The sequence below is a fragment of the Thunnus thynnus genome, chromosome 12, assembly GCF_963924715.1.
Source record: "Thunnus thynnus chromosome 12, fThuThy2.1, whole genome shotgun sequence".
In the NCBI taxonomy this organism is placed as follows: Eukaryota; Metazoa; Chordata; class Actinopteri; order Scombriformes; family Scombridae; genus Thunnus; species Thunnus thynnus.
In genome coordinates this window covers 29,096,063-29,113,277 of record NC_089528.1, presented here as the reverse complement: position 1 = coordinate 29,113,277, position 17,215 = coordinate 29,096,063, and the positions used below count along the sequence as shown (strand labels likewise).

Genomic DNA, 17,215 nt, shown 5'->3' with positions numbered 1-17,215 from the left:
AGTCTTATGATCACTGATTACAGCTATCAGACATTAATAGAACTGGATCATTCATGAATAGAATTCATATGTATATGTGTGCAAAAAATGAAAACTGATAAATTAACTGTAACCTTCACTGTTTTCTACCATCAGTGATCTCTGATACCTCAAATACTTTACACTGCACAACAGCTTTAAATCCATTTTGATCAATAAATAGACTCAAACTCGAACATTCAGAAACAAAATTTATTTATTTATTTTTAGAAGTATTTATTGAAATCTTCTTGATCATCTGTGGCACAACTGAACAATTATTGATGATCTTGTGTGATTAATAACACATATGGACTAATATTGCAGAAATACATCCAGTAATAAAACAATAACTATCAACCATGAATTATCTGCTATTGTTACAAAATATGCTCAACAATAAAATATTGATTAACACCCAACTTCGATACTTATTAATCAGAAAAAAACAAACAAGAAAATGAAAAAAGTGAAAGTGAAGATTTACAAGAAGTCACAGCAGTGAATTAAAGCTTTTTCAGTCCAGGATCAGAAAGTCTTTGTTGTTTTCTTGATTCAAATGTTTTGGAATCTTTGAATCTTTTATTCCAGTTTCCTTTCCGACCCTTCATCATACATGAGACTCATCTGACCACCTGCTGGCTATAAAAGTGTAAAAGCAATCAGAGTAGCTGTTGATCCAAACCTTCTCTGTGTTCTTCATCACATTTGGTGTCTGTATTTGTGAACATATTGAACATATTAAATTCTCACTTTTTTGTATTTGCCCTCATTTTTTCTGGGTATAAAAGTCCTGCAGGACCAAATGACGACAAGAGAGAACTTTTTCTATCCTGTGTGGGACGTTAGGATCAGCAACAGTCTTTTACTTGTTTTGCTTTGAATACATCTTTATTTTATGGATAAACAGTTGTTGAGTAATTCTACGACAACAGCAGATGTCACTTTCACATTAATTTGCTCTCGCTGTGTGGAGGTGGGTGAGTTCTTGTGTTTGGATCATTTTTTTATTAACTGATAGATGATTTGCAAAACTAGAGATAAACTGACATGAATCATTTGAATTAACAGTTGGATTATTGAATTTCTCTTCTGAGCTTCTAGCTTGAAATTCTTGGTGTTCCTTCAGTTTTTTTCTCATGTTTCCTCTAACTTATCAACTTATTCTCCATCTTTCTGTCATCCTTCTGTTTCCTCAGCAGTTAATATTTTCCTCTCTTTCCTTCATCAGTTCCTCCTGCTCTTTGAGGTTTTCCTCTTCTCTCTCTTTCAGGATTCATTGTTTCTTCTCTTTGATTGCTCTCTCTGCTCTTTGGAACATTTTAGTGGTGTAGCGGCTCCATTCTGATCTTCTTGAGCAGCTGTTGACCTGAGAATGATCCTTAAAGTCATTAATGAACACATATTACTGGCTGTACTATCAGGAAGGTATGGGGTCCAGGAGAAGCATAAGAAATGCACTGAGCAATATCTTTATCTGTTGTCTCTTTTGAGTATGACAAACTTTTTTTGTCATACTCGGACAAGTTAAAAATTATTGACTTAATAGATATGTAATTCATTTAATTTACACCAGCTGAGGAGTGGGTTGGCATGTATGGGAGAAACTGATTATTTGTTTTGATGTTCATGCTGCTCATGTGTTTGTATTGTTATCCTCTCCCAAACAAAATTGAAAAGGAATATGAAAGGAGCTGTGGAAAAAATTTAACTAGCAGTTGGATGATCCAATTGCTGCCCTCAGCTTCCTTTCTGGCCTGAAAGTCTTGCATTATCTTCAGTTCTCTCATTTTCTTCGTGATTTCTTTGTCACGTTCTTCCATTAATTTCTTCATGTCAGCCTTCATTTCTCTGAGCTGTTGCTGATACTTTTCCTCTATTTTCTTCATCATTTCATTCTGCTCTTTGCTGTTTTGCTGTTCTCTCTCTTTCAGGATTCGTTGTTTCGCCTCTTCTATCGCTTCCTCTGCCTTTTGGAACATTTCGGTGTTGTAGTAGCTTCCTCCATTTATATTTTTTATCTCCTTGAGCAGCTCCTTGACCTGAGAACGAGCCTCCACCTCATTATTGAACACGTGGTACTGGCCTTTACATTTGGCCACAAGTTCCTTCAGATCTTTGCTGTCCTTTAAGAACTCCTCAATAGTTTTCCCTTTGAGCAGGTCACCATGGGTAAAGAGCACCATGCTGTATTTGTTGGCTTCCTCACCAAAGATTTCCTGAATCTTCTCCACCGTCTGTTTTTCTTCCTCTGTGAATCTGCCCAGTTTGATGATGACCAGGAAGATATGAGGTCCAGGTGAAGCATAAGAAATGCTCTGGGCAATATCTTCAACTGTTTTCTCTACAGTGTTCCTGGTGTCAAACAGGCCCGGAGTGTCGATAACAGCAACCATTTGTCCATCCACCTCACCAATGACCTTTTTACAGTGTTCTGTCAAAGATATAGGGGAGAATTCTGATTTAAAGCACTTTTGACCCAGAATGGTGTTTCCTGTGGCGCTCTTCCCAACTCCAGTCTTCCCCACCATCACAATCCTGATCAGCTCATTATTGCTGTAGGCTGTAGAAGGTGTACACCCGAAGTCTGGCAAAAGTGGACAAGTTTCTTTCATCTTTTGCTGATACTCTTCCTCTATTTTCTTCCTCAGTGTCTCCTGCTCTTTGAGGTTCAGCTCTTCTTTCTCTTTCAGGATTCGTTGTTTCTTCACTTCTATCGCTCTCTCTGCCTTTTGGAACATTTCGGTGGTGTAGTAGCTTCCTCCATTATTCACATTTATATTTCTTATCTTATCAAGCAGCTCTCTGACCTGAGAACGATCCTCCAGCTCATTATTGAACACGTGGTACTGGCCGTTACATTTGGCCACAAGTTCCTGCAGATCTTTGCTGTCCTTCAAGAACTCCTCAATAGTTTTCCCTTTGAGCAGATCACCATGGGTAAAGAGAACCATGCTGTATTTGTTGGCTTCCTCACCAAAGATTTTCTGAATCTTCTCCACCGTCTGCTTTTCTTCCTCTGTGAATCTGCCCAGTTTGATGATGACCAGGAAGATATGAGGTCCAGGTGAAGCATAAGTAATGCTCTGAGCAATATCTTTAAGGATTTCCTCTTCAGTGTTCCTGGTGTCAAACAGGCCCGGAGTGTCGATAACAGCAACCTTTTGTCCATCCACCTCACCATGAGCCTTTTCACAGCATTTAGTCAAAGATTTAGGGGAGAACTCAGATTTAAAGCACTTTTGTCCCAGAATGGTGTTTCCTGTGGCGCTCTTCCCAACTCTAGTCTTCCCCACCATCACAATCCTGATCGGGTCATTATTATTGTAGGCTGTGGGAGGTGTCGACCCAAGGACTGAAAAAAAAGGACAAACAATCAATTCTATGTGTATTCATAAAATGTGTTCAATTAGTCCGCATCAGGGATGGATAACTACGGCTGGAAAGGCTCAAGTTGTCCCTACAGTACACAGTTTTAAGGTACATGAGCGTTTTGTCTTTTAGTTGCTGAAGATTCTTAATTCTTTCTTTCATCTTTATTTTTGTGTATGTGGTTTCTTTGAGTAAGGTTACAATATCTTGTAAAAATGGTCTAAAGTTATTGTTTAAGGAGAATTTTAAGAACCATACTGGATTATTTGTATTATTTTAATATTTTTGACTTGATCTTTGATGTTTTCTGAGTCCTTTTGGCACTAGCACCAAAAGACGCATCGACACACCCAACTTATTCTATTCTATTCGTATGTACAATGTGTGAGTTTCATTGTTTATGTTTGTGATATCAGAGAAAACTGTAGACACTGATGGTCCTTCCTCTAGATGTAAAACACAGTGGAGTCATGTGGAGATACTGTATATTATGTGTGATCTGCAAAAGGTTTGGTAGATAAAACTTACTGCTACAAAGTGAATCTAAATATGGCTGAATTGTGGTTCATAACTGCAAACTGGCTTTTCAACATAATGACTGTTGGTTTATTGTACTGTAAGATGTTAAATGTGTGTTAAAGACATTTGAAAAAAACTGTGTTCACCTTTATGTTAAAATAACCCTGAAAATGAAACACTGATGAAGTGTTATATATATTCTACATTATGACCCGAAAAAGGGATACATTGGATTTTTAAACTCCAATCATGAAAACAATAAAAATCTATAACCACTGCAAGGATTAAATCAACAGATCTCAATGGATTCAATAGATTAAAGTATTAAAAACAAAAAAGACTAAAGTCATTGGCCCCTACTTTCCTGAAATAGGGCACAGGTTCAGATCCAAGTCTTAACTCTGAAGGCATGCCCCATGTGGGTGTGACCAACTATTTTTTGCAGTTTTCCTGACCACCAGCATTGGCGCTACTAATGATCAGACAGGTGCAAAGTCAAAGAGAGACATTATTATTGGGAGGTAAACAGAATCAGCAGGTGGAGTCGGGGAGAGCTTCAGTAACGACCAATCACATGAGCCTCTCTTATCCCCTTTAAACACAGCAACAGGTGAAACAAGTGAGAGAGAATAAAGAGTTCACCTCTGTGAAGCACTTGAGGTCCCAAAATACACATTCAGGACACCACAAATATTCATATACATCAATCCAAAATGTGCTGATAATGTTAGAATGAAAATAAAGCTGATGTGTTCCCTTATCTGCTGCCATATTTTGTGCAAACAATTAATAGCCTATAGGATAATTGATACATTTAAACTCTGTAGTTCTACTCCTCCTCTGCACATTTGAAAGTCCTCATTCATGCTTTTAATTTTATACAATATCCTTAAATAAACATATGATGAATGAAGGCATCCACGATGTGCCAGTTGTGTGGAAAGTGAACAAGATTTTGTTAAAACCTGTTTTAAAATGTTTTCACGAACATGTTTTATTTGTTCACAGCATATAGGATGCTGATGCAGCCCAATAATATATGGATGGATGATATTATTGGTAAGAATCTTCCTCAGAAATTGTGTTTTGATTTTCATGTCAATCTGCAGTAAATGAAAAAATGTGTAGCAAACTGAAAAATACAAAATGTAACATGAATTTTCAACATGGGTCAACGTGTTGTTTACGTGTTAATAATCACATATGCTTGCCACAGACGTGTTTTGTGATTTTGGAGACGTCTGTGTGTGTGCATCTCTGCCAAATGAAGCCATGAAAATTGCCCTGCGTCTGCGAGTCCGAAAAGAGGTGGTCTGAGCAGGTTTTTTATTGCAAAAAAATTTTGGTTCCAAAATGAGCACCAAAATTACACTGCGCCGCCTAATTTGCATAAACACAGTTGTTATGTTGGTGAGTGAATCATAGGAAGCAAATTGTTGAGCAACTTTACTGAACCCCAATGTTAGCAACAGCTAACATCGGTAGCGTACATGGCTTCGCATAGCCTACTGGATTTTGGCAAGCCGTTTTAACATTTAATGGAATCACATTCCTATCTGTAATTACATTTTAGGTATTCATAATAGCATTTCTCCTCATCAAATTTGTATTCTCACTATTCAGAATGGTACTTCAAGATATCCACAACAACATTCTTACTAGTAGAAATTGTATTTCAAGATATCTACAACCTCGATTGTAGGCCTCCCAGTCAAAAATAAATAGAATATATCTAAAACTCCAAAAAAAAGTGTAAGTATCCGTTTAAACTAGACTATATATTGCAGATATCGCCGATATATCTGTAATTCAATTCTTCCTAGTCAAAATGAACATTTCAGATATCTACAATGACATTCTTCCTAGGACAAATGATGTCATATTTGCCATTCACGTGTATTGGGCTTTCAATTTCAGATATCCATAATTACATTTTTGATATCTAGAAAGAACATACTGGATATCTGCAATAGAATTCTTACTAGGAGAAACTCCCATTTAAGATATCTATGATCAAGTTGTTACTAGTCATAACTGAAGTGAGCCATTTTGTTCATTTTGACTAGGAAGAACTGAATTACAGATAACTGCAATATATATGCAGTCTATCTATTAAATGTTAAAACAGCTTGCTATATTCTCCGGCCCCCACTTTCTTATTTCTCTCCATGATTCTTACAGTGGTTTACTATCCACAGTTTTACAGAGACACATGCGCAGGTGCACAAAAAATTGAAACACTGAAAAAAATACAAATGTTTGTATAATTTTATATTGTGACTCAAAATCTGCATTCCGTAGGTCTAATAATGCCTGGTCACAGTTGGGATCTCGTGACATCAGTTATGGTTCAGTTAGTACAGTGTGCTGTAGGCATTGATAAACGTGATGCAGTCAGTGGAGTCTCACTGCAGCCATCCTCAAGTTTAGGAGAGAGAAATAAGACCAGAGGAAGCAAAAGTGTCAATAAAGAGTCTCATAGCTGAACATAAAGCTTATGAAACCTCGGTACAAGCCAAAAGAAAGAAGAAATGATGAGGGGAGCATCGATCTTATTTTTAACAGTCAGTGTGTCCCTAATCTTTTAATTTTTTTTATAATCATGTAGTCTACATTTTGTTTTTATAAATACCACTTTATGTTTAGGAAGTGCCATATTGGTATTTGTATACACATTTATACATCTAACCTCTGGACATAAAACTGAAAGAAGTGATGATTTTTCTACTGATTCATATACATTCTCAATTTAAGAGTCTAGTGTCACTGTTGACTGATCTCTGATATCAGTCAAAACATAAGTTTTAGTCCACTAGATAAATTAATATTAAGAATATAGTTATATATTGACTTACCTCGTTTTAATGTGTTGCTGCTCATTTTTGTTATAAAGAGAGAAGAGCGGATCTGCTGCTGAAGTGAAAAGAAATTTTAGAGTCTGTCTGCCACGATGCCTCTTTATATAACTTCATGCAACAAACCACACCCATAAAACACTGTTGACACCAAAGTACAGTCATTCTTTCTTTATAGAAATTATAGCTTTGAAAAATGTTCAGACCTGGCATGTGCGGGAGGTGGGGGGCGTATTTTATGTTTATCTATACGCATATATTTAACAAATATAGAGTTATATGCAGCGATCTCCGCGCAACTGCATCTCCCTATTTAGAGATGCTGAGTGCATTTACACAGGAGACACAGTAGCGTAACTTTGGTGATTATTTAAATCTCCGACACACCGATAGCATCAGTCAGGATCTAATGTAAATTAACGTTCTGTATTCTTCTAAACATCCGATAGGTCAGCTGTTAAACACACTCTACGTTCATACAGTTAAAATATATCCTAGAGTATGGACTGATCTGAGTTTTTTTCCTCTGTCCCTAGTTTTCCAGTGTGCCTCACCTGTGGTCTCCAGTGCTACTGTTGTTTGGTGCTCAACCTCAGTGGATCGCCTGATCAATTCGCCACCTCACCTGCAACGCCAGCCAGCCCTCAGCCACCACCTCTAGCCTCTTGCCTTTTTTCGTTGAGACATTATTTCTTTCAATAAACACCCCAACAACTGTCCTTGCCTCGGTCTCTGCATTTTGGGTTCCAAACACCAAAACGTAAAACATAACACATTTGGGTTGGACTCTGTCCTGTAATGAAGGATAAATGGAAATCACCTTAGTTTTTGGCCAAATCAAAGTGAAATTAATTGTCTAGATTTTTTATTAGTTTTTTTTACTATCATCATTGCAGTGTGACTTCTGACCTTTGACCTCAGACCCCCAAATGGAAGCTTATTCAGCTGACCTCAGCAGAGTCTAAAAAGTTCAATATTTACTTATGTAATCATTCACAAGATACTAACCAAGCTGCTAATAACCTAGAAGTGAAACATCAAGGAATCTTTATTTTGTAGCTCCTGTAGTCACATGATGCTTCACAGTTACTAATCAAAGATGATCAAAAATGTTGATCTGATTTGAACTTCATCTTAGTGTAGTCAACCTTCATGTCTGTCCTTGACTATGGAGATATTCTGGTTGGTTGAACTTCCTTACAGACAAGAAGAAAAAACATCTCATGTTATTCATCTATAAAGCTCTACTGTTGAAGCTTCCAAACAATCTAAATCTCTTCTCTCATTTAAATCTAGTAACTACACAACATGATCCAGTAACTACCTCATCATGCACTCTCTCATTTTCATCAACCCAGGTCACATGCATGAGGTGGAGGGGTTGCTGTAATTCACAGAAATGCCCTCAAAGTGCTCTATTATCTCCATAGGCCCCTTTTCATCTTTTGAATTTCTGGCTTTTGTGATAGATGGCACCTCACCAGTCTCCTGTCTACTAGAATACAGACCCCCTGAGCCCAACATTGATTTTATCACTGAATTCTCTAATCTCCTCTCCCACATTGCTCTGAAATGTGACAATATTCTCATTCTTGGAGATTTCAACATTCACATTTGCTGTCCCTCTGAAGCCATGACCTGTGATTTTATAAATTTACTTTAATTCTTTGGTCTCCAACAATCTGTAAACAGGTCAACTCATGTTAAAGGACCCACCCTAGATTTAGTTCTTTCCTCAGGTCTCTATATCTCCTAACCTGTGATTAACATGTCTATGGTCTATCATATTGTATATAATAATGGTGATTTATTTGTGTGTAAATCATTAGTTGTCATTCTGTAGAGGTGTTTGTATCTGTGATCTGACTGGCTGCTAGTGCTGGAAAATTTTTAATTTTCTGCCTCACTGATGTGAATGATGTGAACGAGACGTTAACATTGTTCACATAACACTTAACCACATTTCTAAAGCTTTTTGTAAGACGTTAAAAGCCATAAAGGTTGTAAACCACTGCTTTCATCTTTAACAATGTGTTGTATGTCAAAAATTCACTGTTTACATAATGTGGTTGCTCGATATAGACGAGCTGCACGTAGACGTCTGTGTCACAGACGTCTACGTGATGGTGTGGTGTTTTTAAGCTTAAAGCATGTTGAGATAGGATGTGTGTGAGTGTGTGTGTGTGTGTGTCTGTATGTGTGTGTGTGTGTGTGTGTGTGTGCGCACGTGAGCGTATATGAGGGGCTGTTAGGGACATTACTCTGAATTGACATATGAAACCAAAATCATTCACATACTATACTGAAAACCACACACACATACAAGTGAAATGCTTTTACATACGCAACTGAAACGCTCTCATAAAAACTACTGAAAAGCTTTCACACTTACTAGTAAAATGTGCTCACACAAAGTACTTGACATCAAAGCCAGTATTATTCCATCTGTAAATAGCCTATCCATCTCCTCTTCATCATATTATCTATATTATAGAATAATATATTATTATATTATTAGCAACTCATCATCTTCCTCTGCCCTCATGTCCTGTGGTGTCCTCCAAGGCTCCATACTTGATCTAATCCTCTTCCCCGTCTATTTGCTTCCACTAGGTCAAATTATTCAAAAACACAACATTTCTTTTCACTGTTATGTGAATGACACACAGATCTACCTCCACCCTAGAGCCCAATAACTACAATAAACTAAATGACCTCAATAACGGTTTTCGAGACATCAAACCTTGGAGGGCTGCAAACCTTCTCCAGCTTAATGAGAATAAAACTAATAAATAAAGTTATTTTGTTTGGACCACAGCATTTGACCAACATTTCTCCTCATCTTGGCACAAAAAAAGTCATTTTTGATTCAGGATTGAAGTTTGATAAACAAGTCAATCAGGTTGTAAAATTAAGTTTCATGCAGTTCTGTATCTGTATCTGGATCATCAAATACAATAATTTAGTAATTTCCTCCAATAGCACACTTCTAACATCATTTTTTCCTCCACAGTGGAGAGCTGGAATAAATATTGTATGAGTAAAAAAGTGAAAAGTAAAAAAGTGAAAGTTACTTTATAAATATGGTACATGGTTATGTACAGTATATACAGCCTGCTCAAATATACAGTAATAAATGAAATGAATACGTTATTGCACATTTTGTTTTGTAGTCTAAAATAAATATATATAATTTGTGGGTAGAAATAAAATGATATACAAGACAGTTCAGTATACATACAATATAGGATAACGCTTGTATATATATAGAACTTTTCAAACACAGAAACGACTCAAAGTGCTTCACACAAGCTGAAGAAATGCATTCAAACAACATATCAATTAAAGTACAATAAATAAATAAACCACAATAATAGCCGATTAATAATTATAAACTCATAGTGCAACTACAGTGCAGTAATAATATTCCCCAAATTCAAGTAGGAAAAAAAGCCAGTAGAGAAATTAATCAACCAAAGGCAAGTTTATTTGTGTAGTACATTTTATACACAAGGTGCTTTACATAATGCATTAAAACATTTTTAAAAATGTAAATTTAAAAGAATAGAAACCTTAAATGAAATGCAGAACATCATAGTTTTTAACTGGATTTAACCTTTACATACTGATCATATTCTGACTCTTCACAGTGTCTCCTCATAATTAGTCTCTATAAAACTTCTGCTTCACTGTTTCTGCAGGGTGTGGTTGCTCGATGTGGACAAGCTGCATGAAGACGTCTGCGTCACAGATGAAGGTGGTGGTGTTTTTCAGCTTAAAGCATAATTAGTTTCTGTACCAAACTTCTGCACAAATCTATATTTCATACATAAAAACCTCATCAGTCATTAATAAAGGGGTGATTAATACGTAATGAAGCTTTGTGGTTTTAGAAAAAATATCACAATACAATCACACTGTATTATGGTCTGATGTTACATAAAAACAGGAGAACAAATCAACCACCATGAATTTTAATGAATGTGAAGATGCAACAAGATTTTTGAATAAATGCGGGTCAAATTTCACCCAGAACACCCTCCATGTAAAAAAATGTGTATCAGCTGCAGTATAATAAGAAAGCTGACATATGTCCATTTTTATATATTCCACGTCACATAAAATGTCAAGCTGAAGGAACAGAGTGTTGAAGCTGCTTTTATTGCTGTCAAATGTACAAATGGGTCAATTTGACCTGAACAGTATGCAAGGGTTAGAGACCGATATCCTCCTCGCAGCTCTCACAGGCCCTCATTTATCAAATGAACGTGGAAACCAGTGCAGATCCAAGCACTGAAAACATTCTCACGACAGAGTTCATGTGTGATTCATTAAACGTTCATATCTCGCCAATCACAACGTAAGAATGATTGGGCGTTGATAAATGTGGTGGCTGAAAACAATTGTCATTTAAATACCACGCCCCTATATATTCCCGGTTTAGAGGCCTCACCCCTAGAGTTTACAAAATGGAGATGCGGAATATGGCCGAGAAGAGAAAATTCTCAGAGGTTGAAATAGAATCCATAACGTCGCAAGTCCAACTGAACAAGTTAGTTCTATTTGGCAGCCTGAAAAGTGGCATCAAAGGAAGTCAGAAAAATGCATTGTGGAAAGAAATCACTGTTGCAGTCAGTAGCGTTGGCATCGACAATCGAACTCCAGCTAAGGTTTGAATATTTAATTCATATATCTGTGATATATGGCTGCACTCATTGGATCTGCTTCAATTTCGGGCATAAGTGTCAGAGGAGACACAGATGCACCACCTGTGTCCTGTGTGCCAGATAATGGTAAATATTTAATAGCATAGACTACTAGTATTATTTGTGGCCTGGCCTTTATTTAAAATGTGCTCTGTCCATATGAAAAAGAAGAAAGAAAGAATTGCACGGTTGCAGTGTTTATTTCCTCATTTAATGATGTTTCAGATCAATCAGAGCCATGTAGTGGAGTTAAGCCCTCAGCTACACAAACCGGCCTGAAGCCAGCCCCACCAGGCCAGGCAACCACCTGCTGTGTGCGTCCTCCACCCCCCCACTGGCCCACCACCACAACACTGGATTCTGACAGCAGAGGTCCTAAAGAAACAAACTGAAATTTGTAGGTCAATGGCAGAGATAAATTGTTCACTTCTGACCATTAACAACACTTTAAAAGAGATAAACAAAAACCTGAAACATGCATTACATGAATAAAATGTCTGACTAAATGTTGTGCAGTGTCTGTTTCTCATATAATAATAATAGCATACATATAATTCAACATTTTAGAAGCCATATTTAATCTAACTATAAGTCTGGGAACCTCTGTCTGTCTGTGTCTGTCTGAACGGACACTGTACTAGTATGGTCCAATAACAATTATCCAACACAGCCAGATTTACTACTTTGCATCGCAAGTCCAAGCTGACTTAGAAACTTGAGTACATGAGTTGGGAGTTGACGTGAGATTTGATCGTAGCCTCCGCTCACGTCCAAGATGATAAATGCCGAGCTTTGCATGGAAACGACTGTACACCCCACTATTCTGTTGTTTGTTTGATAAATGAGGGCCACAGTAACTAAATGCTGCTTCTCCATGTTCAATTTGCACTTTGAGAATAGTTAGCAGCCCATTTTAATATTTTAAACAATTTACAAACCTTATTTTTGGTCTCTGGTCAAAGTCAGTACTTTTGCCCTGCTTACAAGACACTAGACAACAGAAACATCAACAACAACCAAGATGATCACATAACTAATCATAATCTACACAACCTCATATTGAAAAATGAAAAAGATACTCTGTCTTTACATTCATGCTTTTTGTCCATAAATGTGGCCAAAACAGAAATATCCTTCTCAAAAATTTTCAGATAACCAAAACAAGCAGGATTCTTCAGCTGGATTTATATTACACCAAAATTGTTCCTGGAAATGAAATGCGTATAACAGAACTATGTAAGATCACTGCTGGCGATAGACATTTTTGATCATCTTTAATTAATTTCACTTTTAACTGTGAAGCATCATGTGACTGCAGGAACTACAAAATAAAGATTCATTAGTAGCTTGGTGATCTGAGGTCAAAGGTCAGAAGTCAGTGCAATGATAACAGAGCAGTACAGTGATGAACTCTGATAAGGGTTCAAACTGCATATTTTCAGTGGAAGTTGTGCATTAATGTTTCTGATAAAGACAATGAGCTCTTTAATGAAGAACATCCTGTGATATTCACACATTTTGTTTTCCAGGTTTGTTTTGTTTCTTTTCTTTTCACCACTTCTTTACCTTCACATTGTTCATATTTTCTGTTGTGTAAATTTCAATATTCTTCATAGGATTGTCCTCATCTCTTACTTTTGAATCTCTTCTCATTTTGTGTCTTTTTTCTATTCTCTGATTCATCCTTTATTACAACAGACAGTTTTTAAATTTAGTATTTATGACGTTACACATGTTTTGTACATTACGAACCCACTGACTGTACATATATGCCTTTTTTATCATTTGGTTATTATGTGACCTTGTTCTTTTTGTTACCTGTGACCTGCTGTGACATAAACCAGAGTGACAAAGATGGAAAAGCATTTGGATGTTTGTTTGTTTTGTTTATTGGTTTCTGCAGCTTCACTGCTGACAGGAAGAGTGCAGCAGAATGTGCATGTAATTCAAAATGAAAAACAAAAAAGAAAAATAACAAGGCAGCAGCAGCACGAGGCTTTGAAGTCAAGTCAGAATCTGACAAACATCTGGCAACAGACAGAGAAGAAGAACACAACCTCAGAATATTGTTGTGTTGAAAATAATAAAGTGTAGCAGAAAGACTTTCCTCTAAGAAAGCATAAAACACTTAAAATAAAAAGATAAATGTTAAATCAGCCTCCACTATTCTCTTACAGAAGGTCACTTCCTCTTCAAAACTGTTTGGTTAAACCTTTCCAGAAGCCTGACAAATCAAATTTACTTCTTTGAAAGGCAACTTTAGACACTGTGTGCAATATAATACTTAGAACTGCAAGAGATTTAACATCCATTAACTGGTAAAAGGTTTTCTATTGGCCAGTTTTTAAACTGCATTTTCACAAATATACTCTACATATTGACCTGCCCTTGTGAAAAGAACTACATAGGACAAACCAAAAGACTTAAAGTCTGTATTTCTGAGCACAAAGCAGCCATAAAAACAGGAAATCTGAACTATGCAATGGTCAAACATGGCCGACCATCCTCCCTTCATTTCTTTGGCCTTCAAAAGTAGACCTCATCAGAGGAGATGATACTCCTGTAGTGGAAGATTGCTTGATCATTCAATAAACATGCAAAGAGAGCATTGTCAGGTTATGAAATAATGTAATCAAATAATACAGTTAGAAGTATAATCCATCATAGTTCTGGAGTCAAAGATACATATCACCTAGCTATCTTTTCTTTGTCTGACAAGATGGCACTCAGACAGTCTTTTAAATACTATTGTACAGAATTTACAACATCTGTTTACAACCTTACAGGTCATTTAACAACTCTCAGATAGAAACAAAAGTCAAGAGTTCAATTAACCCAAGAACAGTCGTTCTTCACGACCATATATGACAGCACACAAGCATGTACCAAGTAGCATCACAAAATAACATTGCTATCATATTAAATTAAGAACAAACTACACTATCCTCTAAAGGCTTATCAGATAGACACACAGAAATCTACATAACTATGATTTATCACCACTGGCTCAGACAAAAGTACAACAGAATAAACTGACTGTTTTAACTATAAACACTCAACTGTCTCATTTTACACAGCAAAGAACTAAGTTTAGAATAGACACAGCATAAAGGAATTTGGAACAGGTGTTCTTAAGTTCAGTTTTGGAACACTAAATTGAACTTAAGAACACTATTTGTAACATGTATGATATATACAAGAAATATATTACATGATTATCTACTATTCAATTTCCTCTCACTCTCCAAACTATCTTTCCCAAACAGAGATTTTTGGATTAACAGGCTCAATGGTCAAAACAACAGTCAGGAGCCCAAATGAACATTAAACCTGTTTGTCTTGCTGTAATCATTCCTCCTGTTCATACTGACCATTAGAAGATCCCTGCATAATGAACTTACAATGGAGGTGATAGAGGACAGAATCCACAGTCTTCTGTGCAAAAATATTTAAAAGTTTCTGAAGCTAATATGAAGCTTCAGCGTCCAAATGAGTCAAATCAAGTAGATTTGACTCATCCCTCTTTTTGTCCTCTTTTTGTTACTATACTTCCACCTGCAGCTCAACAGGGAAACACTGTCCAAGGAAACACAAAAAGGGAATTTGATGCTAAAAAGACTGTAAATGTGTCAGATATCCACTTGATATGACTAACTCAGACTGCTGAAGACTCATATAAGCTTCACATCTACTTTTAAATGACTGTGTGGACACACTGTGGATTTTGGCCTCCATCACTTACATTGAAAACACATTTGAAGGATCTTTTAATATCCAGTATGAGCAGGAGGAATGATTACAGTGAGGAAAACCTCTTTCACTGTTCATATATCATTTTAAGACACACTTTGAAAACTGAACCTGTCTTTTAATATGTCTCATAGTTAGTTTGTTATTAATGATGCAAATGATAAGAGAACAGTTATTGTCAGAAACTGAAAATGTGCTCAAATTTAAGTTTATAGTCTTCAGTAAATTGATTTTATTAATAACGAAACTCAGTAACATCATCATCAAACCAAAAAGGAAATTGAATCATCTTCTCAGATGGAGCCAACTGTTAAAATCACACATTTATTTTCCAACATTTTGTCATCAATAAGACATTGATCATTATGAGATATGGAGGTGGTAACACTCAACATGTCTAATCATTTAATCACTTCCAGGTTACACAAGCAGATTGAATGGACATTTTAATGCAGCAATATTATCCCTTTAACATCTCATAGATATCTGAAATGTGACCCCGACAACACACTTTTTGACGTCAAAAGCCAAAAAGGTTGGAAACCACTGGTTTCATCTTTAACAATGTGTTGTATTTTAAAAGCTTGTTATATTATCCATTCTGTCAAATCTTCATCTGAAAAGCAACTGAAGCTGTCAAATAAATGTAGTGGAGTAGAAAGTAAAATATTTCATTCTGAAATGTAGTGGAGTGGAACCTACGGTAGCTGTGAAACATGTGAAAAACACAAACCTCTCTAGAGCCAGTGTTTGGTTTGTCCATTCTGGGCTACTGTAGAAACATGGCGGTGCAACATGGTGGGTGAGGTGGTGCTCTCTATGAAGATATAAAGGACTCATTCTAAGGTAACAAAACACAACGATTCTTATATTCAGGTGATTATACACTAATGAAAACATACTTATGAATATTATATTCCATTTCTGCCATGTTCGTCCCACTAGATGCCACTAAGTTCTACACACTGGTCCTTTAAGTACAGTACTTGAGTGAATGTACTTAGTTATTTTCCATCACTGCACTTTTTGAAGGATATATTTCATTTTTTCAAAGTCTGTTTAATACAATACCCACATCACCATATGTACATTGAGTTTTTGTAATAATTCACTGTGTGCATACCGAGTGATCTCCGTTCATCTGCTCTACTTCATACCTGGCGGGTGGATTGACAGGGAAATGAGGAAGTGTAATGTCAATGTGTGAAGTTGTCTGGATGAACGGTTCTTGAGAAAATTATAAAAATACCTCATAAACAATTGTTAGAGCCATTTGTATCTAAAACTGTGTTAAGGTCATTCCCTGGTTGCCACAGTAGGTGGCGTATTGGATAGCAGCATATGGAAATGTATATGTTGAGGAAGAGGCAATTACTCCTCAGGTGTGCTGCTTACCGGGAGAAGCACACAGTTTTTTTGATCACCGTTTAGAGGCTAATCTTTAAGCCTTTTTGTTGTTTTCATGCAAGTTATAGATATAAGTGTATGCATAGCAAATGCTTTATTGGTGCATGTTGATAAATAAACACATCTGAAGCGCAAGTCCGAGGATGTTTGATTTAGTACATGGAGCCGCCACATGACGACACGTCAATTACATGTCGTAACAGCCCCTCACTGTGGCTTAGGTTTTTGTTTTTGTCGAAATCAAGTCACTACAACAATGTTGATTTGCTTCTTCTTCTGCCCTTGGAGTCAACAAACGGAAAACAAACAGCGCCACTCAGCCATTGCAACCAACAATGGTCAGAGATGGTTCAAGACATAGTGCAGTATGTCTCAGGCATGTTTTGAACAGGCTCTACAGTTCATCAGATCAACTTCAGCTCAACTCAAAATTGTAGTCTCCAGATATTCTGCATCTCAGGCATTTAGGGGACGGGCACTGTTCTCTCTAGGTATTGAGAAATCGTCCTGTGTTTTTTGGTTGTTGTTTTTTTGGCACATTTTCCTCCTTTTTTGGTTTGTTTTCTGTTTTCTATTTTTTTGTTTGTT

The 17,215-nt window shown here is 36.6% G+C and overlaps 1 protein-coding gene across 3 annotated transcripts in view; it reads right to left on the bottom strand.

Moving 5' to 3' along the window:
• Window positions 1-6,831, bottom strand: part of LOC137194679 (GTPase IMAP family member 4-like) — an 88,843-nt gene extending 82,012 nt beyond the window's left edge. The window contains exons 1-3 of one of the 3 annotated variants that reach the window (XM_067606774.1): window positions 6,765-6,831; window positions 1,388-3,373; window positions 253-1,255 (exon numbers count right to left, since the gene is read on the bottom strand). In XM_067606774.1, coding sequence (XP_067462875.1) covers window positions 1,671-3,373; window positions 6,765-6,789 — 1,728 coding nt within the window. In that variant the 5' untranslated portion in view covers window positions 6,790-6,831 and the 3' untranslated portion in view covers window positions 253-1,255; window positions 1,388-1,670. Of the gene's footprint in view, window positions 1-252; window positions 1,256-1,387; window positions 3,374-6,764 lie in introns of those variants that run through there. The other 2 variants (XM_067606775.1, XM_067606776.1) reach the window with 2 other exon arrangements.
• Window positions 6,832-17,215: the final 10,384 nt, after the last annotated feature.